At 42.6% G+C, this 27346-nt stretch overlaps 1 protein-coding gene and 1 long non-coding RNA gene across 2 annotated transcripts; one reads left to right on the top strand and one right to left on the bottom strand.

Moving 5' to 3' along the window:
• Window positions 1–19: 19 nt before the first annotated feature.
• On the bottom strand, window positions 20–24681 carry LOC147026414 (uncharacterized). The gene is made up of 6 exons (XM_085881825.1): window positions 20350–24681; window positions 14877–14977; window positions 3820–3937; window positions 3466–3644; window positions 1504–1611; window positions 20–840 (listed from the first exon to the last, which is right to left on the bottom strand). The coding sequence occupies exons 2-5, from the start codon at window positions 14886–14888 to the stop codon at window positions 1531–1533; spliced, it is 390 nt and encodes a 129-aa protein (XP_085737951.1). The 5' UTR covers window positions 14889–14977; window positions 20350–24681; the 3' UTR covers window positions 20–840; window positions 1504–1530.
• Window positions 9806–27346, top strand: LOC147026413 (uncharacterized). The gene is made up of 3 exons (XR_015058325.1): window positions 9806–9994; window positions 10276–10419; window positions 26782–27346. It is a non-coding gene; the product is annotated as an uncharacterized LOC147026413 (long non-coding RNA).

Genomic DNA, 27346 nt, shown 5'->3' with positions numbered 1-27346 from the left:
GAGGGAAGAGGAGGGCAAGAGAGGGGAGGGAGAGAGGGGCGAGAGAAGGGAGAGAGGAGGGGGAGAGGAGGGGGAGAGAGAAGGGTGAGAGAGGGGGTGAGAGGGAGGGGGCAAGAGAGGGGAGGGAGAGAGGAGGGGGACAGAGGAGGGGAGAGAGGAGGGGGGAGAGAGGGGGGCGAGAGAGAGGAGGCATCACAATTCTTCTTCTTCGTTTGATATGACGTCACAATTGATGCTGGGGACCTGATACTGCAGGCACAAAGCTGCACATACTGGCACGCACCTACGGGCCCACCCCTACAGGCCCGCACTCGTAGTAATAATAACAATAATAATAATAATAATAATAATAATAATAATAAACGTCATAGGTCAGGGTCAGGTGTCCAATCAAAGCAGGGTTGCATCATAGCAGGACATCTTGGTACCTGGTCATCACTGCCAGCAGTTATAAAGTGGCAGTTCTAATTAGTGTCATTAATTACGTAACACACCAGTACACAAACACCACACAAAACTATGCAAACACCACACCAAACAAGTCTTGGCAAGGGTCTGCAATCTCTGACTGCTCTTTTTCTTGTTTAAGAAACAAAATGTTTTCGATGTTAGTCTTTTTCTGTGAAGTTTATAGCCGGTGTCACACACACGTCTCAGCAGTGTGTACCATAAGTTTGTTGATGCCATGAGAAGATGTTGGGTTTTTGACTGATTCTTCATCAAAAGGAAAACCTTTTGACTCCAACTCGTGAATCATGGTCCAATCAATGCATGCTGGCAAAGCAATGGCAAACCACCCATCATAAGTCTTCCTAAAATCACTTTGGCAACTCTCAAAATCTGCAATGAGAAGATGGATGAATATCAACATATTACCGAACTAATAATGCTCATTATTAATCATACTATTTCAACAACCAATCTACACATTCAGCTAATTTGATGTAATTATACATGTAGTTATTGTCGTAAAATGTATCTAAGCTTTTGCACAATGCATTTTTGTAAATGTTTGTGGCCGTTTAAGCTTTTATCGCGTTGTCGTTGATGCCAAGGTGTTGTTTTTTTTTATTCTAGGCCAAGTCAGTTCAGGAGGCAGATGGCATGAGTTCCACACCATGTAAACAAAAGCGTGTTGAGCTGAACTATCATCAGTTTCGTGATGTTACGGTGTTGAGGTCTCAATCTGCTGCTCAGGATACAAGCTGGCATCACCTATTGATGGGGTTGTATAGTGATGTACAAAAGCACTCCTGGGAAACTTGTACAACATTACGTATCCCTTTCAACACTTAGCCCCTTCCAACTCATCGTTGCTTCCCTCATATTCGAATACCAGCTCCGTCTCGCTTTGCCAAGGAATAGACTTGATGGTTTGGGAACCGCAGTGCTGGTGGCATGAAAAAAAGAGAGGAAAGGGTCCTCTGTGTCATAGCTCCTGTATGGCAGCAGGGTGCATGACAGCAAGCTAACCCAGTCATGAACCCACGTGAGGGAGCTCACATTGAGATCAAACGCACCGCTCTGGCCTCATGCCCGACACGCCGACGGCTCTCTGTTGAACGAGCTCCCGTGCACATCGCTGGCTGCCTCTGAGCCATGGAGCCTTTCCTGATAATCAAAAGAACCATGGTAAATGTTAACAGGATGTGGTGTGCAACATTCATTGAGTGTGTGTATGCATATGTATATATATATATATATCTAAGATACATTCACACACATATATATGTATATATATATACACATCCTGGAGCTGAGCACAATGCACATTCACTCCTGAGCTGTTCAGCCTGGGTTTGAATCTTGGCACAGCCATAAACGATCATCCTGGTTGAGGCATCAATGTGTGTGGCATCCTTTGCATTGATGTCAAACTTGGTGTGCCATCTGCCATTCGTTGGTGGATGCTAAGGTTCCTACATTGTCCTTCACAAAGAGTAGACGAGCTATCACCGGCACCAACGCCAAATTCCAAATTCTTGTCCTGACTGCGAGGAACGCAACGGCAAACCACCCAGTATAACTATAAAACGTTTGGCACATTTATATTTATAATATATATATATATATATATATATATATATATATATATATATATATATATATATATATATTTTACATCTGTGTGGTAGAGCACAGCATCCAGAAAAGGCCTGAACTACCATTTGTGTTTGGGTAGATTCTAAGAACATTTTGACCATGTATTAACAATGTATGCTTGGATAGTTGGCCTTATTGCTGTCATGAAAGGATGACATTGTCCAATCTACTAAAATAAAGACGTTGTGTGGCTGGAGTTATGTCAGCATTATTCACTCGTCGATTGGTCACGACACTGACCAATTGGGTGTGCCCGTTTTTCCCAGCATCGTTATTCATGTTGATTGTTATCAAGTCTCCGCATCAACAAACAACGGTCCATCGAGATGGTGTGGCAAATCACACGCTTTCATCACCTCATGTTCCGTCATCTCTCACATCGGTGATTACAATATTGGAAATTGCGGTGAGGCATCTTTGTCCCATGCTTTGCTCACCTCTCACATTGGTGATTATAATATTGGTGACTATGGTGAGGCGTCTTTATGCCACGCTTTCTTCACCTCGTGACTCATCCTCGTGATTACTATATTGATTGAGGTGCTATTTTTAACAATTTTACATTTCTTCAACTCTCAGGACATGAAGAGCCATCCATATTTGGTGGGCTGACACAGATACTCCTGCCCAGAGGGCCGGGGTGCCTTCTAGTTTTGATAATGGAGGTAAGGTGTTTCGACTCATCTGTTCCACTGATGTTGAACTGTGAAAGACCGGCAAGGGTTGAAGGGGATATGGCACATCTCCCTCCCACCCACAGAGGGAGAGGATTCCTCCTAGCTGTCTGTCAGTGTGTGGGAAGCAGACCTTGGTTTTGTCAGTGTGTGGGAAGCAGACCTTCTGCCCTCCCGCTCTCTCTGTTTTAATAAAGCTATTGTTCATAAAAACCTGTCGGTGGTCATTCGGAGATACGGGACCTCGCCGTTAAGTGTGAGCAAGTTGGCTTTAAAAAAATACCGTCATGGGCAGATTGGAAATGCGTATTTAAAGCAAACTTAAAAGATGAACAGCGTGATTGGGAAACCCACGTTTAATGTGCTATTAAAATATTAACTCGACACCTCTCATCCATGTCAGCCTCTGCCACGGTTATATCAGAACGAGCCGATTCGTTATACGGTCACGGATGTTTAACCCCAATATGGGGCTGTTCAAAAATTACGTAACGCTATTTTTATAGGGAGGCATGCACGGGCTTGATTAAACCTTACTAATAATTTTTATTCGAAATATGATTAGAGTTTTCAGGATCACTCATCGTGATTAATTCACGACCCAAACTAAGCCAATGGAAATCTGATGCAACAAACCCAGGCAGTGTATAATCAGCAGAGGCCTATAGGCCCCATGTGTTAGACCCACCAGAAAACCAAGATGGTGGCCATACAATTTGGTTTGGGTGCCAAGGTAGGTGGAGTCAAGCGACGTCTGTGGGTGTGGTCCGGCAGCTGTCCGACCAATGGGTGCACATTTCAAAAATCGATACTCAACAAGAGCAGCAGCAGCAGCAGCAGCCGCAGCAGCGCAGAGTTCTTGCAGACCTGCAACATGTCGCAAGTAAAAACAACATATATATATATATATATATATATATATATATATATATATATATATATATATATATATATATATATATATATATATATATATATATATATGACATTCACACATATCTGTTGTCTGACAGAATGGTCCAGAGACAGCACAGTTGTTTACCTTTAATCTGCCTTTTCCGGATTTGATTCTCATCCTGACTATAAACTGCTGGATTGGTCTTTGCAGCGCAGGTGTTCGTTGTATCACAAAATCTTCTATCGAAGGGTTTCTTCTTTTTCTTTGAATAAAAATACATTGGATAAGGTTACTTATACTCTTCCTCTTATAATATTGAGCAAAAGTGAAGAAGAAAAAGAAAAACACCTTAAAAACACCTTAGTGGTTAAGGTGGCTGGCTTGGGACCTTATAGTCCGGAGTTTGAGCCCCTGTTGACTGTTGAATAAACATCGCATGGGGTTGACTCAGCCTGTCATCCTTCTGAGGTCAGTAAAATGAGTACCAGTGTACTGGGTAATAACTGTTCAAGGTAACTTCTGTCGGAGTGGTGACCTGTCCAGGACTGCACTCCTTGCCAATGAAACTTCCTTGGCATCCCTATGTGCCTTTATGGCACAAAAGCAATGGTATTATTATTATTATTATTATTAATATAGTTGTTCAATTGGGAAATATTTAATTCCTTTGGCTGAAGCTTCTTCCATGCAGAAAACTTATTGTCTTGTTTAATGTGATTTTAAAGAATAAAAAAACCCTCAAAACTCTGGTTTATTGGAATTTCTGTAAATGCTAAGGCTGCAATTTGTCCTACAGTACACCATTTTTGCACTCAGAGGTCATCTATATCATACGTATGCAAAATGGTGGAATGATGATCCTCCTTGGAAGTTCGATACATTGCGATTTTGTCTCCTTCGTTCCCTTAACTCTTTTTCCTACTCAACCCCCACTCTCTACCTTCTCTCATGTTCTACCACCTTTCCATTCTTATTCTATATTTCAATTTTGTCCCTCACCCTTTGACCGGTCCACACTTCCTTTGCCAATATTCCATGTAAATGGATGAAAATGTGGGGTAGCTGCACAATTTCATTTTCCAGTGCTGTGCTTTGGCTTCTGAATTCCATCGTGAGGAACAAACAGGAAGTAAATCTCAGTAATCTCCAAAAGGAAGTGCGGCAGAAACTGGTGCGAGGATTGAAAAGAGTTTCATCTTGAGTTCAGCATTTTTATTGCTCTTCATGGATTTCTCATCCTTGCTTGCTGGTTTCCATTACTGTCCAACGTAATGGCCCAAGGTCCAGCAACAGCAAATGGTACCACATGAAAACAACCAAAAAAAAAATAAAAACAACATCACAGGTGGTCTACAAAGTGCATTTTCCCTGCCAGCTCGTCTGTGAGGCATTGGCAATCTGATGTCCACAAGCTTGGTGGGATGAAACTTTTTTTTATTTTCCTCTTCAGCAATAGATGCCTTAGGCCAAGCACCCACGCACGGAGGCAGTGACCTGTGGTGAGCTGCCTACAAGTGATTTATTGAGGTGTCAGATTGGTCTCTGTGGTCAAGGCATCCGGCTGTTATCGCTGAATTCTTAGTTCTGGTCACATGTCAGTGGGTTCACCTGTTTCCATAACGACAGTCTGGCTTTCTTGTGGATCAAAGCATGCTCACCAATAACACTTCATTGACGATCTCTTTTGAACTGTTAGGAATTGAAGGGTACCTCTAGACTCCTCAGTACATATATATATATATATATATATATATATATATATATATATATATATATATATATATATATATATATATATATATATATATATATATATATATGTACAAAAGTGGTGTGATTTGTGCACACCTGTGCAGAATCTACTGCTCTGTCTGAATCATGATTTTTCACATTTGAATCCACTTGACAGCACAATCAGCCATCCACTTGTTATGTTCGCAGCATGAGGGTTGAAGGGGTACAAAATTGAGAAAACTAAACTTGCAGAAAAAATGGAACGCTGACAGTTGAGAGAAAAGAGGGCAGGGGGTATGGGAGGAGTGTGACATTGAAAAAAAGAAGCTTTGGAGGAAACAGGAGTAAAGGGGAGGTAAGCTCGCAGAGAGCAAATATGGAGCATGCGGTGGAAAGGGGTGAAAGGGTTCAAAATGGGAGGCTGTCAGTACTAAACTCAGCGTTAACCCCAACACTAACCCTATAGAACAAACCCAAGCATGCCCATCTAAGTGCTAACCCTCAGGCTACCTATACCGGTTTTGTTTTCTTTACAAGAGCGAGCTACATCGAAGAGTAAGGTAGAACTGACAGTGGAACAAACATAAAGGGAATGAACAGACAGGAGGAGAGGAAGGAGGAGAGGAAACACTGAAAATAGGAAGTTGGATTAGACGAGGTTAATGGGAGTAATAAAGATCATGGGTGAGAATTGGGGATGACAAGAGATAACGATGCACTGCTTGCTTGATGCCCAGGAGGAAAAGTGAGACAGAACAGCCTCTGGAAGGTGGTTCCAGCGATGAGAGAAATGGGGAATAAGAGTTGAGGTGTGCAATCAGCCTGGATTTGGGACTTTTCACCAGGCTAACAATGAGGCTACCGATACTGAATAATACATGAATCCTGGGATTACTGGGGTGGAATGGGCAATGACGAGAGAGCAACATTCGAGAATAGCTAGTAGAAAATGGGGAAAATCCACTTGCTGGTGATGTGAAAGCAACAGAACTAGTGCCTCAACCTCATCATGGGAAATTTCAATAATGTTGAGATCTTTAGATTCCACAGAATCCAGGAGAAACAGACATGATTCTGGGGCACCAGTTCATAGTGGAGAGCATTACTCCACTGAGCTGCAGACAAAGGCCTTATATTGGAGACTGAGTAGTTCCGATCTTCCAAGGAAAGATTTGGATCAACGGAGTATGCCCAGCCTGCGGATAGGTTTGGAGGCCAGTTTTGCTATGCGATAGGCCCAGGACAGGTCATGGATGATGTTGAGGCTTATAAGTTAGAGACTGAAAATCTTCTTTCCTTCCATATAGTGCTGCTTCATCAGGATGAAGATTACCACACTGCGGTATCTTCCAGTGGATGATTAAGGAAATTGATACATGGGTTTGTTTGATGATCCAACCAAAGCGATAGGGTGAGAAAGATTTTCCAGGATTGGATGAAATGTTCCAATTATCAGACCAGTGTCTAATCATTTCCAGATCAGGAGAGAGAGAGAGAGAGAGAGAGAGAGAGAGAGAGAGAGAGAGAGAGAGAGAGAGAGAGAGAGAGAGAGAGAGAGAGAGAGAGAGAGAGAGAGAGAGAGAGAGAGAGAGAGAGAGAGAGAGAGAGAGAGAGAGAGAGAGAGAGAGAGAGAGAGAGAGAGATAGCTGCTGTCTGCCCAGCAGGACGATGAGGGTACGATACGACACAATGTGGACTCCTCTGCAAAAGGAAGAGAGGGTCTTCCAGCCCATTGGAGAGGTCCTTTCTGTTGTTGAAAAACAAGACTGGGCCCAAAACACTGCTTAAGAGAACTCTGAGAGGGTAGTAGAGGGTTCCATTGATGGCAACTTATTGACTGCTTGAGTGGAGGAAGTAAGAAATCTTGGAATGAAAGCAGCCTTCTATGCCACAGACAGAGAGCTTGTCGAGCAAAGCAGCATGCCAGACTGTGTTGAATGCCAAAGACATGTCAATATTATGTCCAGGGAGATGGTCATAACCTCTTGTTTGAAATTGAGGGCATACAACCATTGTTGAGAGAGGGTTTGATTTATCGAAGAGAGGTATCCAAATTGATAAGCTGTTTGAAAACAGGAAAGCCTTGACATTGTAAGAAATTATGGATTCCATTGGTTTTGGTTGTAATTGGAAGCAAGTTAACTGGCCTATAGTTTGTTGCATCAGTTTATGCACCCTTCTTGTGGGTGGGAGTGATATTTGCCATGACTTCCATGCAGAGGTGAGGTGGCCAAAGGATGAGGACAGACTTAATATGGCAGATAGAAGGCAAGCAAGAACTGCAGAAGATTTGAGAACTTGGGCAAAAACTTGGGCATTTGAGCCTGTCGCCAAAGCAGCCTCAAGACTCATGGACAGAACTTTCTTGACCTTCTCGGGTGAGAAGGACATGGAATCCAGGAAATGGGTACGGGATCGGTTGGGTGCACAAGATTTGGAGGCAAAGACAGAGTTTAGACATTCAGGGTTCAGACAATATTTCAAAGACAGCATTTACACAATATTTGATCCCCATACCGTCTCCAACGATTCCCTATTTCCTCCGCATCCTCTTCCTCCCAATCTCCTTTACCTTCCTCCAATATCCTCCCTCTCTATTCGATTTTGCAAATATAATTTTCGCAATTAACCACCCACCACCTTTTCACTTCGATTTGTAACAAGTGCATGGCTCCTCAATGAGTGTGTCTTTCGAGACCATCTATCTTCGAAGGGTAGTGGTGAGGAAGTTAAAAATGAGAAAATGAATAAAAGGAAGGACAATAGGAGAGAACAAGGTAGTTGTTGTTCGTCTTTCGGCTGCTCCCGTTAGGGGGTCGCCACAGCGGATCATCTGTTATGATCCGCATACTGATTTGGCACAGGTTTTACGCCGGATGCCCTTCCTGACGCAACCCTGGTCGCCTCTTACGACACAGGGATAAGGGTTGGGTTTCGCCATGACTCCGGGCTGCCATACACCCTCTCATAGCGCGGCCCAGCGCAGAGCTCCCGTCCTCAAGCGATCCTCCAACCCAAGCCTCCGAGTAGCCGGATTACAGGCGCACGCCACTACGCCCGGTAGAACAAGGTAGAAGATTGTAAAAATGGGAGGAGTGATGAAAGAAAGGAAAATGTGAGCAGGAATAGAGTGGAGAGAATGGACGATGTAAAAATCCCATCATATGAGGAACGTTCAAAAAGTTCAACAAACTCCCAGTCGTCCAAGTCACACAAGCTATTTATTTTTCAAAATATGTGAATGTAATTAGTAAGAAAATAAATACTGATGTATTTCTTTATTCATATACTCGCAGGGATACAAATCAAATTGTTTCTTTTCCATTTTTGTGGGGGCCTGAAACACTTCCCTACACCCACGAAGGAATGCGCTCGGGCATCATAGCTACAAACTCTTACAAATGATATAGCATGATTAAAAAAAAAAAAAATCCAACTTAAAAAAAAAAAAATAACTTGGTGTTCGCCAAAAACACTCCCCGGCACTCACTGATGAACCTCTGAAAGTTTAACGAAGATGTGTTCGGCCATCTCTGAGAAAATTGGCGATGGACACACACACACACACACACACACACACACACACACACACACACACACACACACACACACACACACACACACACACACACACACACACACACACACACACACACACACACACACACACACACACACACACACACACACACACACTTATTGGGAGTATCTCATTCAGAGAAGTTTGTAATGCTTCTCGTATACACGCAGATGATACCTCAAGGTCCTTTGCCACTGGTTCATAGATTCCCCCTCATCAGTTTAATTCACAGAAAGAATACTTCACTCCATAAGAAAGTATTAATTATTCTGAATGATTCATGTAGCTAAACGTCAGGGTTTTGGAAAGTCATCAAACCTGCAACAATAGGGTGGGCTTAGAGGGTATCTTAGGGGGCTTTTTGGGGTATCTGTTAGTTGCATGCTCCCACTGCACACATTTCCTTCCCAAGCGTACAATGACCTGGATTCATAGCTCAATATATGGCCCTCACTTGATGTTTTTTATTGCTACACCATCAATTTAACTTTCTGTGGGACAGCTAGTTAAATTAGTTTTTTTCATGAGCAGATGGAATGGAATGGAAATGGTGACGACGTTGGATGTTTTGATGAGCAGTTATGGTTTTGAGTGGATGTGTGTTGAGAGTGTTATGGTGAGAGAGGAAGAAGCAGAGGAACAGGAGGGAGTGTGACTTCTCCACTCAAGCGAGGAGACATGGTTTGCGTTACCGTGGGTGTATTGACATGCAGGAATGCAAGTCAACAAAGCTTCAGTCGTAAACAGGCCATTCCACCCACAGATATAAGGCTAAGGGAATGGTTTTTGCTCCAAGTTACAAAAGCTGCACAGCCACTAACAGCTTCTCATGCAGCTGCAACTTTAATTAACACACTGCTCTAAATCTCTGTGTACCACTCATGGAAGAATTGTGGTTTGTATCTTAACTAGGGTGAAGCATAAATGTCTCCGATTGAAGGCTCGTTCTCCACGGAGTCATTTAGGACCATCGCAGAGGGTATAGACCAAAAGGATCTTCACGAGGTAAGGTGGTCAACCATACACTTGAACCATACACTTGAACCATACTCTAAAAAGTGTTGATTTCTCTGGCAATCCTCTAAGTGTCACCTCGTCTGCAGACGAGTCTGACGATCTTCTCTGTCGAACGGACTGACCAATTCATATTCTCCGCTTCATACATACAGTATATGGACAAATCCTGTGCTTGCTTCAATGAACATGTGCTCTCTCTCATTTCCACTTATCATTCCATCTCATGGACAAAAAGCTCATATACTTGACTTGCAGTCCCTTCTGAACAGAGACCTATGAAGAGGAAATCGTTTTGAAGAAGATTGTGAGTTTTCCATTCCGGAAGGTGGAGGAAGTCCACACGGAGTTGATTTTTTATCTCTTTTGCAAATACAACTGATGGAATTGATACTCAAGCCTGCAGACTGTGCACGGTAAGCTACTGTTCTATCTCTGCACAACTACAAATCCTTATTTAAATGTGTTCTCTGTATTGTGAATGGAAGATCACCATGATATGGATGAAGGATCAAGCAACATCACACCGATATGCACGAAGGTGACAGATCACCCTTATATCAGATGGATTATTCTCTTAAGTACAAACATATAAACATCCTTGCTTTTATTAGCAAACTCACACCATCCAGAGATAAAAAAGGATCATCTTAAATGGTGGTTGATCCACTTTAAATAAAGGTAAAAAAAAAAACCTGTCGTTTCGGATTCTACCCTTCGTTGGAGCAAAAGAGAGAACAATGGAGGTTGAGGTTAAAACAGGAGCATATTAGAAACTGCCCTTCTTGTTTTAACTTCTCACCCCTGTTGTTCTCTCTTTTGCTCCGACGAAGGGTACGGCCTGAAATGCCAATTTGTTTCTTTTATTCAAGGTGTCTCAACCATCATTTAAGGTCATTTAAAAAATATATTTTCTTACTTCCTTTTACACCCACACAGATCACAATTTGTGTGCTGAAATTAGTGATTATACATTTTCATACCATCCATAACCATCAGATACACAGAGGCATTCTTCTCCGATGCCTGGTGTTGGCTTAATGGTTAGGGTGGTGGCTTGGGATCCCAATCAGCTGTTGAATTAATACTAGGTGAGGTTGACTCTGCCTGTCATCCTCCTGATGTTGGTACAATGAGTGCCAGCTTGCTAGTATCCTGTCTCGGAGTGGCGACCCGTCCAGGATTGTGCCCAGTAGCCAAGGAGACTGCTTCAGCAGCACCAACGCTCTACACAGGGTATGGTCCCAATGGATGGATGGATGGATTCTTCTCCTGAAGTTTTCTCACCATGGACTGAAAATTCGGATTGTCTATTAGCCAAGAATGCTGGAATTGTTATTGCTTGAGTGAAGCAACGATGATGTACATCGGAAGCCTTTAACCTCAATCAGGAGATATGGTGACCTGTTTGTGTTCATACCACACACAGTTACCATGATCAGGTCCTTAACCTTGCCTTCCAAACTTTCCAAAAATCGCACCCAAGGACTGCTCCATGGTTGGCTCGCTGATTTATTCAATATGTACCAGTAGTTGTTGAACAATTTAGTTGAACTGCCAGGCAGACAGAGTAAAAATATTATATCATTCCTCTCTGCGCATGGGCAGTCGAGACGAATTCAAAGCCAAATTACGGTAAAACGGTAAACTTGTCAACCCATTCATGTTCAAAATATAAATTTAAACAAGTTGTTCCTCAAACAATCTGACGATCATAAACTGATAAGACAGCTGGACGGACATGAACTAATATTGCTTTACCCTGATTTTCGCTTTGCGGGTTTGGGGTAATTACTCAATTTGGTCCATTCGGTTTCTCTCTCCATCAACAGACGGGTTCCCGCCACGTACCTGCCAATCAATTGCAAAATAATCAGGAACTTGTCAGCAATCCACAAATGATTGCCATTGACAACCTTTACAGACATGGCACATGACTTGGATATGTCTCTTTTTCGATGCTCTGTGGAATTACTAGCACTCTGCAAACAAGAAAAGTCCTGCTTTTGTCTTTCAAGGTGAAGGCCCAGCACCAGCACCCATGTCATTATGTGACTTGCCTGTTCATCTGTAAAAAAAAAATTTCTAAACTCTTGTAAGCCATCTTATCTGCTTGAGTTATGACTGTTGTCCCCAAGAACCATATTGTATCTGTGTGGAGATTTCAGTCACGTTGTTTATCTGTTTCACGTGCCTCGGCATCTGTACGAAAAGAAAGACGTCAAATCTATCTATACTAATAAATGTCAGTGTCAGTGTGTCTCCTCCACAACTCCAAAACCATGAAACCGAGCAGCCTGAAATTTTGCATGTGGACTAAGAAAACTCCAAGAAAGTGCAAGACAGAATACTGGGTGTTTTGGTGAATTGAAAAGTCGCTTTTGAAGATAAGTAACGGCCTTATTTAATTATATCCTTTATCAAGCGCATCCGTGGGCACCCTCGGACACTCGCTCACACTTGATGGGGGTCCTAATTCGCCATTTTGTTCGGCCGATTCAAACATGCCTCAATTTTGAAACGCAATCTACTCTCACAAACTAATTAAAGTATATAATCGAAATATGATGTCGGATTTGAGAATCGGATCTGGTGGACACCCCCTCTCGCGCTGCCTCCCACCTCCTCTCACGCTGTCTCCCACCCCCTCTTGCGCTGCCTCCCACCCCCCTCACGCTGCCTTCCACCTCCTCCCCAACGCTGCCTCCCAGCCCCCTTGCGTTTCCTGCCACCACCTCCCACCCATCTTCGCGCTGTCTCCCACCCCCCCCCTCATGCTGCCTCCCACCCCCTTGCGCTGTCTCCCACCCACCTCACGCTGCCTCCCACCCACCTCGCGCTGCCTCCCACCCCCTCTCATGATTCCTCCCACCCCCCTCATGCTGCCTCCCACCCCCCTCATGCTGCCTCCCACCCCCTTGCGCTGCCTCCCACCCACCTCGCGCTGCCTCCCACCCACCTCGCGCTGCCTCCCACCCACCTCGCGCTGCCTCCCACCCACCTCGCGCTGCCTCCCACCCCCTCTCATGATTCCTCCCACCCCCTCGCGCTGCCGCCCACCCCCCTCCTCTCGGTGCCTCCCACCACTCCCCTTGCGCTTCCTCCTCACCCCTATCCTCCTCTCTCCCTCTCCCCCCCCCACTATAATATTTCCGTCAGCGAAGCGACAGGTTGTATTTGCTAGTGATGAATAAAAGTATCCGTTGTACTCAATGTAAAGGCCGTGGTTGACAGAATAGCTCATTGATCGAATATTCACCAGTGAGCTGTCTCGTCTGGGTTTGATTCCAAACCCAAGTATAAATTCCCGACCCTGCTGTTCTGTCGACACGGCATTGCATTAATGAGTGGAGTTACAGGTAAGATGTGTTAACGTCTGATCGCCTTCTTGAAGATCCCACGGTGCCTTTTGAAAAGAGTGGACGGTTGTGTGCCAACATCTGGCTGAATTCTAAATTTGATGCCCTAATGTGCAAGGGCACTGCATCAGTGGCACAGCCACAACCCCATAATGACACACCGAGCGGTCCCAGTCCGATATGCATTCGTTGTCAGAATGAAAAGGCCGACATCATGATGATGTGCCAACTGCCTGAGTTGACTTTCCTTGAGGCATGATGAGGTTCCTTTGCCACCACTCCCATGAAAAGTCACAAAACAAAAGTGATATTTTTTCTTTGAATTAATCTCTTTTGAAATGTAGAGTTAAGATGAAAGTAAAAGTTCTGAACTCGGCCTACTGTAAAACTCAAAAGACATTTTCTCACGGTTTTCTTGAATACGGAGTATGAAAAGGCAGCGATGCATCAAACCGCAAATTAACGGAATTCTCCCAAAACGTTTCTGATGGATGAGCAAACTGTGTCCTGCTGGCACCAGGTTAGGTTCCCAAACAATGTTCCCTGTAAGAAAGTACTGGTGGTTAACCTGGTCAATGAAAGGGGGGGGGGGGCATAAATAAATAAATAAATAAACTAGCTGTAACGCATCGATTTTGGCCGTTGTAGCCCAATGTGGTTTCTTTAACCCTCATTTACAACCACCATGTCACCCCCTTCCCAACCCCCACACATTCCATTTCTATTACTATTCGAGAAAATCAGGAGAAATTGAAACTAAACACTCCATGTGAAGCTCTTCCATTCCTCACCTAGTGAATGCAGAGGATGGGGCTTACTTTAAATTGAATCAGCCCCTCGGGGGGGGGTGGGGGGGGCAGAAATCCCCTCTATTGAACATCAAGGTTAAGTAACAGCCGAGGGGAAATCTGCAGCGTTTCCAGGAAACTCCAAATGGGTCAAAGACAGACAATTCAATTTGCTTTATTGTCCTTCCATACAATAGGCAAATAGGCACACAACATTACCTCCTCCATTATCCTCCACTACGCTTGACCTACCTGGACAAGCAATTTCAATGAGTCCTGTATTAAAGCAGCAAAAACCCAAATTATTTCATGTAGGTTTCTAATTAAACGAAAGTACCTAACCATCGTGCCAGGAGCGTTTTGGAGGTGCAGTGGGCGATGTAATGGCATTTCCTGGTCATGGTATTAAATGTAATGATTTGTATTGGTTTCGCTTTCTCAAGCTCAGAAGAGATGTCTTGGATGGACTCCAACACTGCATTGTCTCTCCCTGGAGGACAGATCATGGCATCACAGGATTTTTTGCTGGCTGTCATCCCTTGACTTGAGTGTGGATGAGCCGTATTAATCTCTTGTTTTGTCAAGCAATTATTTCCAGAGACGTCCTCGCAAAGCTCGACATTTTTCAAGACCGGGATAGCCTAGCTGTTTGTTCCCATTTATGATTTGTACACACGATTCAAAGTATAGTACACATGAGGATCCAAGGTTCAAATTCCATCTTACCATGATGATCATCTCACGTCTTCATCCTTGTCCTCTGTGTGTTCTCCAATGTCCTTATCCTTGTTCTCTGCACATGATGTACAGTAAGCTCTTCCGTGAGCCTGTGATTGCAAAAAAACCAGAAATCTCTCCTTAGATTCCAGAAAATCCTTCCTAGGAAAACCTACCAACCCAACCACAGAGCAACATAGTTCCAGGGATCTTATGGGATGGTGCATCATCCATCTGTCCATCGCCGTGTACGCACCAAATTTTGTTCATGGCATTAAAAAAAAAAAATAATAATAAATTTAAAAAGTAGGTCTACGGGGGTTGTTGCCCAAAATAGGTATTTGCTTTCTTCTCAGAAACTACACATGTAGTTTTAATGAAACTTGACCACAACCTTCATCACCCATGATGTACCAAAGTTTGTTCACGACATTAAAAAAAAAAACAATGGGGTCTGAGGGGGTCTATGGAGCGGGTTTATGGGAGGGGGGCAGGGTTGCCCCCTTAAAAAGGTATTTGTTTTCTTCTCAGAAACGACACACAATTCCTATGAAACTTGACTACAACCTTTAGCACCTGTGAGGTACCAAAGTCTGTTGAAGCCATTACAAAAAAAAAAAATATCGAGGTCCAAGGGGGGTCTATGGGGAGTTTCCCCCCAAAATAGGTATTTGCTTTCTTCTCAGAAACTACACAAACAATTCCGATGAAACTTGATCACAACCTTCATCGCCCATGATGTACCTACCATAGCTTGTTCACACCATTAAAAAAAAAATATCAGAGTTTAAGGGGGTCTACAGGTGGGGTTGCCCCCCAAAAGAGGTATTTGCTTTCTTCTTAGAAACTACACACAAAATTTCGATGAAACTTCACCACAATCTTCATCACCCGTGATGTACCAAAGTTTGTTCACTGCATTAGAAAAAGTATATATATATATATATATATATATATATATATATATATATATATATATATACATATACGTATATGTATATGTATATATCTTCTTCTTCTTTCGGCTGGTCCCGTTCGGGCTCGCCACAGCAGATCATCCGTATGATCCGCATAGTGATTTGGCACATGTTTTACGTCGGATGCCCTTCCTGATGCAACCCTGGTCACCTCTTACGACACAGGGATATGGTACACCTATTTTAACCGGGGTATACACCGGCCCAGTATACTGGTACTCATTTCGCCGACCTCGGAAGGATGACAGGCTGAGTCAACCCCCTGGTGTATTAATTCAGTGGCCCAACGGGAATTGAACTCAGGACCTTTTGGATCCCAAGCCGCTGCCCTAACCACTGCTCCAACACCAGGCTATGTATATATATATATTTGTTTAAAATTGACTCCTGATACAAGGAAGTTCGACACAGAAGTAGGTCCTTCGGCCATGCACTTCCACCAATATTCATGTAACCCTCTATCCTCAATGCTTCCACATACCTATCCAATTCCAGTTTAAACCTTTTCACCATTTCAGCTGCCACCACTGTTCCAGGGAGACCATTCCATGGATTAACTACTCGTTGAGTGAAAGACAATGTCATCCCAACTCTCCTCTTCTTCACTCTAAAATATGGCACCTGGTCCTGTCATTGTCCATTTTGGTGAAAAAAGAAAATCTTTTCCACAGTTATTCCCTCTGTAACATATATATCCTTCTTTATCTTAAGCATCTCCATCAGATGCTCTCATAGACACCTCCTTTCTGCTGTACAAGTCTCCTTCAGCCCTTCTTCATTGCTAAGTCCAGCGAGCCCCAGAATCAATCTAGTCTTTCTGCACTTGACCCTTTTCATGGCAGTTATGTCCTTTCTCAAATGTGGCAACCAAAGCTGAACACAACAAATGGTGGTACATTCAAAGTACACCACCCCCAATCCAAATAAATAACAAATCCTCCAGCGTGTGTCATTGCCAGGGCACCTTTGGCACCAGGCGATGCTGTCGTGCAGCAAATGGAGACGTAATTGTGAGGGAGCGGTGCACAATAATTGATTTATTAATTATTAAAAGAAATAATTATCGTAAAATAATTAATTTCTTAATCAATTGACTAATAATATCCCTAAACCACCACTGTTTCATCTGAATCTGTAACTTTTTGAAAATTTAGTTAGTCATAAAAAAAAAGAATAATGAATCAATTAATTAATTAATTTAATTAATCGGCATTTGCCTCAATTAATTAATCGAATTAAAATTAATTAATATTTCACTTGTTCAAATCAAATGTATTGCCAAATCACTTGTTCACTGTTATGTCCAAATATCAACTTCCAAGCTCAAAAGGTGCTTGAGATATTGCCAGGATGAGAAAGAAAATAAAGAAGTGAAATCCTTCAATACAGCACGTGTAGTGAATCAAATGAGTACACTAATGTTAAAATACGCAATTTATGCTTTTTCAGTTGAAAAACAATTAAAAAGCGTACTTAATATTTGAAATGTAAAAATCTTGTTATTTTTGTGATAAGCACCTTTATGTATAACAGAAGGAATGAAATCGTTCGATACAGCGTGGCAGGAGGCCGCGAAAGAATGATGTAAAATAAAAAGAACTTTGCTTTCAACGTTCGGCGCGAAATGCGATGGTGGGCGGAAATGACGTCTTTCTTTCGTTCGTACATGAGAGGGGAGCGTTTCTTGTTTTTTTTCCATCAAGCAATAAATTCAATGGTTTCACATATATAACACATTAGTTTCACAAATTTCCATTGAAATACTCGGGTATTTCCGTCAATTGTCACCATTTCCATTGAGGTTACGCACTGCCATCTACCGGACGGCCGTCATTGGCTGTCTTGAGGGACGTGGGGGGGGGGGACACCGGAGACGTGGTAGACACCGGGGACATTTCAAACTTGGTGCAATTGTATATAGCGCACGTGCTGTAATAAGGAATTAATAAATCGATAATAATTAAGTGGTGAATCAATGAATTGATTAATCAAAAAATAAAAAAGTGTTTTTGCCAAAGCACATCTTCACTTTTGGCCTCAAATTTCAGCTTCCTTGCTCAAAGGATGGCTGAGATATCACCTGGAAAAACAAACAAGAAAACAAACAAACGGAGTAAAAACTGAGTACTCTCTTCCTTCCACACCCGGCGATGACGTCATGCATCACCTGGATATGGAATTGGGAAGGAGCGGTGTACAATAGTCCCAGGTGAGGTGTTACTAAATTCCTGTAGTGTTTACACTGCCTCTTCTGATTTATAACTTAGCCCCTTGCAAATACAATGTAAAAACAATGAAATCAAGACATGAAACGAAATCAATTGCACTTCCCCCATCAACCCTGTCATATCACTTCAATTAATTAGTTAAACAAGACCACCCTTCTTAGTAATTCCGAGCTGACTGCCTTGCGATGCGTGCTCATAATGCCAGCCAAGCAAGTCAGCAAGTACAGAGAGAATGACAGAAGTAAATAGACACCTTAAATTTATTCATTTCATCGGTATAAAGAAAGTTTTACTCGGTCATTTGTCATAGTATTCAACTATTTATTTGCAGAAACGAGTTCCTGGGTCGTGTACGACAATTAACTATGCCTCAAACCCAGGGAGCACACTACCTTTGCGATTTTCAAAGAGGCCAAATTGTTGGCCAATCGTAAGGTGGAGTTAGCCAGTGTCAGATAGCTCAGAATCTTAGCATTTCGCTTTATACCATCAATCGGGTGATTGTGCAATTCACCAGCGAAGGCAAGGAATCCACAGCTTCCCGTTTTGGTCGATCTGGGCCCTCAGAAAGGTGTCTTCGAGCTGTCAAGCGGTCCATTGAGAAAACTCCCCATTGCAAGGCAGCAGATTTTCTAGAGGAGGTCCAAGTTAGCTCAAGAACTGCCATGCGGTACCTTCATCAACTGGGCTACTCTGGGATAGCAGCTCAGAGAAAACCTCTTCTTTGATCAGCCAACATTCAAAGGAGAAAGAAGTGGGCCAAGGAGATGGCCAACAGACCCTTGGAGTTTTGGCAAACTGTCATTTTTTCAGATGAGTCCCAATTTGCTCAATTTTCTGACAGTGGATGTGTATGGGTCTGGAGACTTCCCAGTCAAGAGTTCTCTTTGAACAGATTGAAGCCAACTGTCAAACATGATGGTTTTTCAGTGATGGTGTGGGGAGCAATCTGGAGTGCTGGTCTGTGAGAGCCTTGTGGAGTGTGTTAGCAACATCAACTCCATGATATACATTTCTATCCTTGAGGATGGACTTCTCCCCATCTTCTCCACTGGTAAGATGGTCAAAAAGAAACACTGTTCATGGAAGATGGAGTTCCATGCCACAATACAAAAAAGACCAAACAATGGCAGGACAGAAATGGGATCAAGTGACTTCCATGGCCAAGTCAGTCTCCTGACATGAATCTCATTGAACACCTCTGGACCATATTAGATCGAGCTGTGTGGAAAAAGTCCAGGAAACCAACATCACGGGTAGAATTGTAAACCTTTTGTGTGAAGCCTGGGCAGAAATCCCACAAGAGAAAATTTCAGAACTCGTTAGTGCTATTTCTGAAAGAGTAAAAGCGTTGAAATCTGTAAAATGGCAAGTCTACCAAATACTGGTGCATGTATTAAAATGGATCAAAGGTTCTTCAAATGTTAAATAAATAAATTATTTTAAAATCATGGTGTCTATTTACTTCTGTCATGTCTCTGCAGAGTGTGAAGCCAATGCAGCTCAACATCAGCAAGCCGATGCTCTGTGTATCGTTATATCTGGCTTCCTTCTTGGGACTATGGTGCAGTAATTAGTCTTCATTTCAATTTAACTCGTTTGAAATTATTCAAATGGTTTCCTATCCGTTCCTCAATGAACATCCCCAACACCTTCCCCACAATTGAAGTCAAGGTAATAGATCTATGGTTATACCCAATTCTTCTCTGGACCCTTAAGTCATGGTGTTATATTTGTTACTCTTGAATCCTCGAATACCTGTCCTAACTCCAATGAGCTGTTAAATATATCAGCTAACACATTGTATCAGCCCGTTGGTCTGACCCCGGGTGCCCAAGTTGGAATCCTTCATGGTTGTGTTTTTTTGGTTGTTGTTTTGACAGAACACAGCGAGTCGTGTCAAAACAACCATGACGATCCCTCGTCCCAGGGCCGTGTTACCGTGCAGATTGAAGTCCTTGGTACAAGCGAGTGCCATGCCAATAGGCAGTCACGTGACAGATCTTATCTTCGATGAGCAATACAATCATGGTATTTGATCTTATCGAAATCAATCAATCAATCTGCCTTTATCAGGACAGAGCCAACAGATGAAATCATCGCAAGCAAGCAAGATGTGCCGGAGACCAAGTCAGGTTCAACAAGTGTATGTGTTTAAAAGAAAAGCACATATGTACAAAACACTGATTACAATAAAGCCCCAAAACTACCCACAACCGAATATGCGCCCACCCCACAGTACAGTCCAAGTGACGGTCAGGAAACTGAATTACCTACATATTTGAGGCTTTGACCACACACGATAGAGGACATGGGTCACAACAGGACAAGCAGAGTCGCTGGGTCCAAACTCGATAACGTTTTTGGTAGGAGGATGCCCAGCAACGTTTTACAAGCCCCAAAGGCTACTATGAGGGGGAGGGACACAGACCGGTGGAAGGAATACGACGCCGACAGGACAAGCTGGGACTTAGCTCCTCACGCAGCCTGAGAATGCTCGGAGTACTCTTCACTTCCTGGTAGCCCATGCCTTTATAGCATGCCATACTTGCGTTACAGATAACGATTCTTGCCCCTCCCCTCACCTTTGCCATTGGCCCAAGTCCCAACAGGCGAGTGGGGCTTACTCCTTTACAAAGTCAAGTCTCAATTTCTTCGTATTCAAGCCTTCTGTGACGACCTTTCCTGCCTAAACTTGGAGCTTTTGGCCTACTGCTGTGCAAACGAGTACATTCACCAGAAAACAGAGGAACAAAACATCAAAGTAGAATGAGCAAACAAAGATTGCATACCATCGCCCAGACTCATTTCGTGTGGTTTTATAGTACGTATTTTATAGACGTGCTCACATTATAATTGTACATACTTTATAGATGTTATCACATCAGAATTGTATATATTTTACAGATGCACTCACGTTCTAATTGTCCATCCTTTATAGAGGTACTCACGTTCTAATTGTACATATTTTATACATACTCACGTTCTAATTGTACATACTTTATAGACGTACTCACATTATAATTGTTCAGATTTTATAGACGTACTCACGTTCTAATTGTACATACACTACAGACGTACTCACATTATAATTGTACATACTTTATAGACGTACTCACATTGTAATTGTACATCCTTTATAGACATACTCACGTTCTAATTGTACATACTTTATAGACGTACTCACATTATAATTGTTCATATTTTATAGACGTACTCACGTTCTAATTGTACATACGTTATAGACATACTCACATTCTAATTATACATATTTTATGGACGTACTCACGTTGTCATTGTATATACTTTATACATACTCATGTTATAATTGTACATACTTTATAGACGCTCACATTGTAATTGTACATATTTTATAGACGTACTCACGTTCTAATTGCACATAAGTTATAGATATACTCAGTTGAAAAAAGGGAACGTGTACTACTGGCTACCACTCGGTGGCGATTGTAGCCAACGTCAGCACATTCTGTGTGGACAAACAAACAAACAAACAAACAAACAACCAAGTGGTGCCAGGCACAACAAATCCCACCAATTTAAGGCATAAAGTTATTTTGGGGATCGAATTTAAATTTGATACATCTTTAACCCCGATTTTCACAAATATGCATTTTTCACTATAGGATTGTTAGGATTGTAAGTCACAAATAGAATAACGTTCACTATAAGCTTCGTTTGAAGTAAATCTGATCATTTTTGATGAAGTTATGAGCGAAAAACAATTTTGATCTTTTCGTGACCTTGATCTTTGACCTAATTGGACCCAAAAGTTAATGGGGTCGTCCGAGGTTCATTACCCACCTGTGGATACAATTTGACAGTGTTTGAGCCAGCCGTTTTCCCATAAAGTTGTATTTTCGTAACCATGTTTTAGTTTTAATGAAAAATTTGTAATTTTGACCAATGACCATGACCCCCAAAACTTCGGACCCTACCGATCTTCACAAATATGCATTTTCACTATAGGAATGGGTAGGATTATAAGTGACAAATAGAATAAGGTTCACTATAAGCTTAGTTTGAAGTAAATCAGATCATTTTTGATGAAGTTGAGCGAAAAACGATTTTGATATTTTCGTGACCTTGACCTTTGATCCAATTGGACCCAAAAGTTAATGGGGTCGTCCAAGGTTCATTGCCCACCTGTGGATTAAATTTGATCGTGTTTGCGAAAGCAGTTTTGCCGTAAAGTTGCTAACAGACAGATAGACAAACAAACAGACAAACAAACCGGACGCCGGGAGGGAGCGGGATAACAAACAAACGGACCCAAATGCATTACCCTCTCCTTTTGCAAGGGTAATAAAAGGCTCACAAGAATGAGGAATTTTAGACACACACAATGGTGTGGGTCTGATGTTTATAAATATACTAATTTGTGACATATCAAAAATGACATTTAATTACTTTATGCTTTTTCAAAACACTCATATATTGGAATAACTATGCTGTATTAAGCATTTATTAACCACTAGGAATCATTTCCACAACAGGATCACTTATCTGCTCTGCCACCTTCTGCAATACTGTACTCTTGGATGTATATTATCCGCCCCCAGAATTTTGGCATCCTGTAATTTTTTTCACTGTTTCCTCACTTATTTAACTCTTACTTGGGTCTCTTCTGAAGGACCTTGCTCACCCCCGAGATGGATACTTTCAGCTATTGGAAGTTCTCCTGACTGTTCTTGTGTAAATGTAGAAGTAAAACATCGATTAAATAAAATTTGTCAGTCTGTCTGTCTTCACATTTTTTGCAAAGACCACTGGGCCGACAACCACCAAATTTGGCACACAGACCAATTCCGACCTGGGGGTTGTCCTTAGGGTATTTTCATCCATCACCTCAGCCTTTAAAGACCTCCACGACCCTTTAAGACTCTTAAGACCCTTTGGAGCCCAAAGACTCTTTCGACCTCAAAGACCTTGAAGACCTTTAAAGCCCCTTACACCCTTCAGACACATTAGACAGCTTTGAACCTTGACCATTTAGAGCTTTAGATGACTTGGACCTTTTTAGACCCCTTTTACATGCCTGAGAGATTATATCCTTTCGACCACTTAGACACCAACTACTCTTGGAACGTACCCATTGGAGTTTAGACAATCAAAAACCTTTCAAACACACACCACACAAACACCTGTTATGTCGTCTTCTTGCAAAACAGACTACAGTGTACTTTTTTCAGCAAGTAATGTGCAAACTTGACCCTCTGTGGGTGGGTACTCTGCTATCTAATATCTTACCTGTCGCGGGGGAGGTTTGGGAGTCTGGAGGGAAGGGAAGCGGTGGGAGGGAGGGAGGTTGGAGTAAGAGGAGGTGGGAGAAGGGAGGGCAAGGGTTTGGTGGGAGGGAGGAGGCAGGGTAGGGGTGGGATGATGGAGGGGAAAATGGTGGAAAGAAGGAGGGGAAGGGGTGAGGTGGGAGTCCAGAGGAAAGGGGGTGGGATTGGAGGATGAAGGAGTGGGATGAGGGAGGGTGAGGTGTGGAGGAGGGCTTGGTGTTGCCTTGCAATGCTGGGTACCTTTGCTAGTACTGTCAGACCCTGCTATTTGCATATTCACTACTTGCGGACCCCATGTATTAGCGGTTTATAAAATGTGACCTGCTTCGACATTCACGGTCCTGTGCTTTGTGTATTCACGTCTTTTTTCGTATCTTCGCAGTTTTTGGCAAACCTATTCGCAGTTTTTTTTCACGCATATTCACTCTTTTTCACGAGCGTATTCGTGGGTTTTCACAGGATTTTTGTTTTTCCCTAATGAATCGTGAACCGCTGGGAACTTATCTCTCCTTTTTCCATTGAATCAATGCCCCGCTATTCGCTATTCACGGAATTTTCCAAGAACGTATCCCCCGTGAATAGCTGAGTCCGACAGTATTCAATAATCCTGCCCTCTTACCCTCGTCATCCACCAATTATGTTGAGCTATTCCTCAATGGGCCTGCAATTATGTTAACCCTTTATTTAACTCTTATATACTTAAAGAATGTATTGGTGTTATGATAAATATTCATGACTATGTCCTTTTCTTATTCCTTTCTTTACTCATATGCTTCTGTAAGTCAGACTCTCATCCTATTATGTTGTACTTAATAAATGCCTTCTGCTTATCCTTAATTACACTACGTACATCCCTGCCCAACCACCCTATTCTCTTTCTGCCTCTACTATTACACACCACTGGACTATACTGACCCAGTACCGTACACATTTGCTCTTTGAAGGTTGCCCATTTCTCAGATGCAGACTGCCCACTTATTAATTCTACCCAATCTAAAGCTCTCAAATCACTTCTCATACCCTCAAAGTTTGCCTTCCTAAAATCCAACAAGCTTGCACCACAATCCCGAACTTTACATTTCAACAAAAGAGTAGCATTTACTACGTTGTGGTCACTTGGTGGTTTTCTTTCTAAATACGGTACATATCCTTAACCCACATTGATTATGCTACGTAAAGTCATTGTTCCTTTGGACTGACTTATATTATCAGTTTGTGGAAGAACACAAATTCAAGGTTATTGAAAGACAAACTTCTTCCACAATCCACAATCTCAGAAGGAACCTACCATAATCAATCCACCAGTAGGAGAGTCTAATGTAATTTTTACTTTCGGTTTTAATCCGTTTGATGGCACAGCTGCATTAAGGCCTTCACCCTGCTCAAGTCAGCTCATAGGAGAATGAAAAAGTGCTTCTTATCTGGAAGCCTCGATAATGCCTGTCGGCCAGCTTGAACATTTATCAGTGGCATGCTTTAGATCAGGCAGCGGTAGATAACTTGCATTACCTGAGCAGAATAATCATTCAAGGTGTGGTTGATGAAACCTCCGGGTGTAATGCAATATACAATGTAATGTAACTGAAATAGGAAGCAGTAATAATGCAACTTCTGTGAAAACTTTGCATCTTGTACGCTTTGGTATTCGGTCAAGCCATCTTCTCTTTCAAACCTCAGTGTATCACATAATCACCAGTGGCATGAAATCATAATCATTGGAAATGATACGCATCATATCACATCACAGATTTTACAGCTACCCGTATTAGCAAAAGTATTGGGACAGCAAACACAATCTTGAAATGAACCTTCCCAACATACTTGCAATTATGTAACATTTCAAAGCATTATGTGGTTGACAAAGATGCCTTGTTTAATTATTTTATACTTTTTAGCTTTTATGCAAACAATGCTGCAGTACTGACGTCTATGCAGTACGATGGTGAGAACCCTAACGTGCACCACCATGACAACACACATTGCCACGTTGCTGTTCAGAGTCGGTTCAAATAACATCCCAAATCTGCCCTGACCAAATCACAATCCTCCATTAAAGACAATCAAAAAACTCTGGGACATTCTGAAACACCATCTTATGCCAAGTGCCATCAGATATACGGTTCACTGACAAAACATTGGACAGGTTTATTTTACAGTCTTATTATGCTCTGATGGTTTAGACTATAACTTAGAAGTTATAAAGCGATGACGATGAAGGCCATGTATTACCATTAACGAACGCAACACGAGGGGTACGTACAAGTTATCGAAATATTTTGTCAATGACTTCGAACAGTTAAGTTTAGACTTTCATTCACAAGATCTGTCCACGTCATAAACTATAAAGGGCATATAACCAGTCTAGGCCAAGCTATCCTCCACTGTCTACACTCTACAGGTCAAGGCAGCGACCATTTTCAGCTTGCAGACGTGTTTGGTAAGTGGAAATTAGCAACCTATTCTTAGGGTCTTCAGTTCGAGCCCCTATTAACCGTTGAAATAACACCAGGTGGGTTGACTCAGCTTGTCATCCTTCCGAGGTCGGCAAAATGAGGACCAGCTTACTGGTAACAGAGACCCTGCATCTGCAGAACAGCAGCGCTTCCAGAAAATTATGCAACCAGCAGTCATAGGCTGCACACAAAACAACAGCAGCAGTAACCTACTGGATTTCCCTTCAGTACTCTTATCCTTACCTGCTCACATTTCTCTCAAATCCCCAGTACTCCCACACCGCTTGCACCAACTTTTTTCTCTCCTATCATATTCCCTTCTCTTCCTTTTATCACTTTAAATGTTCACATTTTAGCCTCTTGCAAACATAAAGAAATAGATCCCCTCAAAGGGATGTCAGAAAAGGGAGGGAAAGGTCAAAACTGCCTTTTCCATACGTCGTACACTTGACAGACAGCTGAATACCGCTTTCACGTCCCCTGCTGGCACCACAAAACAGCGACAGTTTCAGTCGAACTTTCGTGCAGATCAAAACCAGGAGTAGAACAGGGGAGAATGCAGGGATGCCATCATGTGAGGTATTTTGACTGTGCAGAAACACATTACAAATATCACAGCAGGAGGAACATTTAAGAATCACAATTGATAAAAATGTAAATAATAAGCAACTACAGCACAAATTTTGCGCTGGTAGTGGCTACGCTATCTTTTTGAGGCGATCTATTTATTTACATCTGCAAGAGACTAAAATGTGAGCACCTTTATGGGATAAAGGTATAAAATGCTGATTGTGTATATACTGTGAAGTTCTCGACCACGAAACAAGATGTGTAGACCTGACTGGTAAGGTCTCAGATTTGAATCAGCTGATTTCAGTGAGAGCCCCAGGATCATCAACCCATCCTCATATGACCTCAGAGTCCTCACCTGCTCTCATCTTGCCCACTAGGCCCTCATGCCTCCCTCAGAGGCTGCCTTGGGACCTTCAGCGGTGACCCCAGGGTGCTTTGCAGATGCCTTTGGGCCCTTAGTGACTGCCTTGCGGCCCTCAACGACCAACAAGGCTGCAGTGAGCCTGCAGCCTCACCCACCCACAGCAGAACCTTCAACCCACCCTCAATGACCACCCACTGCCCACACACCCCAGCCTCAGCAGACTAAGAAAGAGTACCACAAGGCTGAGGTTGGATCTTCCGACTTTATGATCGAGATGGGTTGGAGCTTACACTGAAGCTCAAGTGATGAGTTGGCTGAAAAGCATTTATGGCCGATGAGCGAGCTCACCCTTCCGCACAGAGCATAACCCGCATGGTCGTGGGTGGCCTTCCAGCCACACAGAGATGTGCCTTGTTTTTTTTCTTATTTTCATTATACCTGTGCTACTCATTTTTTGTCCTTCCCAGACCATTGTTGTTTACACACATGTGGCTTAAGCCAAGGACATTTGTTTTCTTTACTTTGATGGGTGTGTGTTTTATATTCATCATTTGCTGAGGCTTCCATCAATAATTGTT

This window comes from Eptatretus burgeri, chromosome 5 (assembly GCF_056783735.1).
Source record: "Eptatretus burgeri isolate ZD-2024b chromosome 5, Ebu_testis_v1, whole genome shotgun sequence".
Taxonomy (NCBI): Eukaryota; Metazoa; Chordata; class Myxini; order Myxiniformes; family Myxinidae; genus Eptatretus; species Eptatretus burgeri.
Note: the sequence above shows the minus strand (reverse complement) of the source record. Positions and strands in the feature narration are given on the sequence as shown.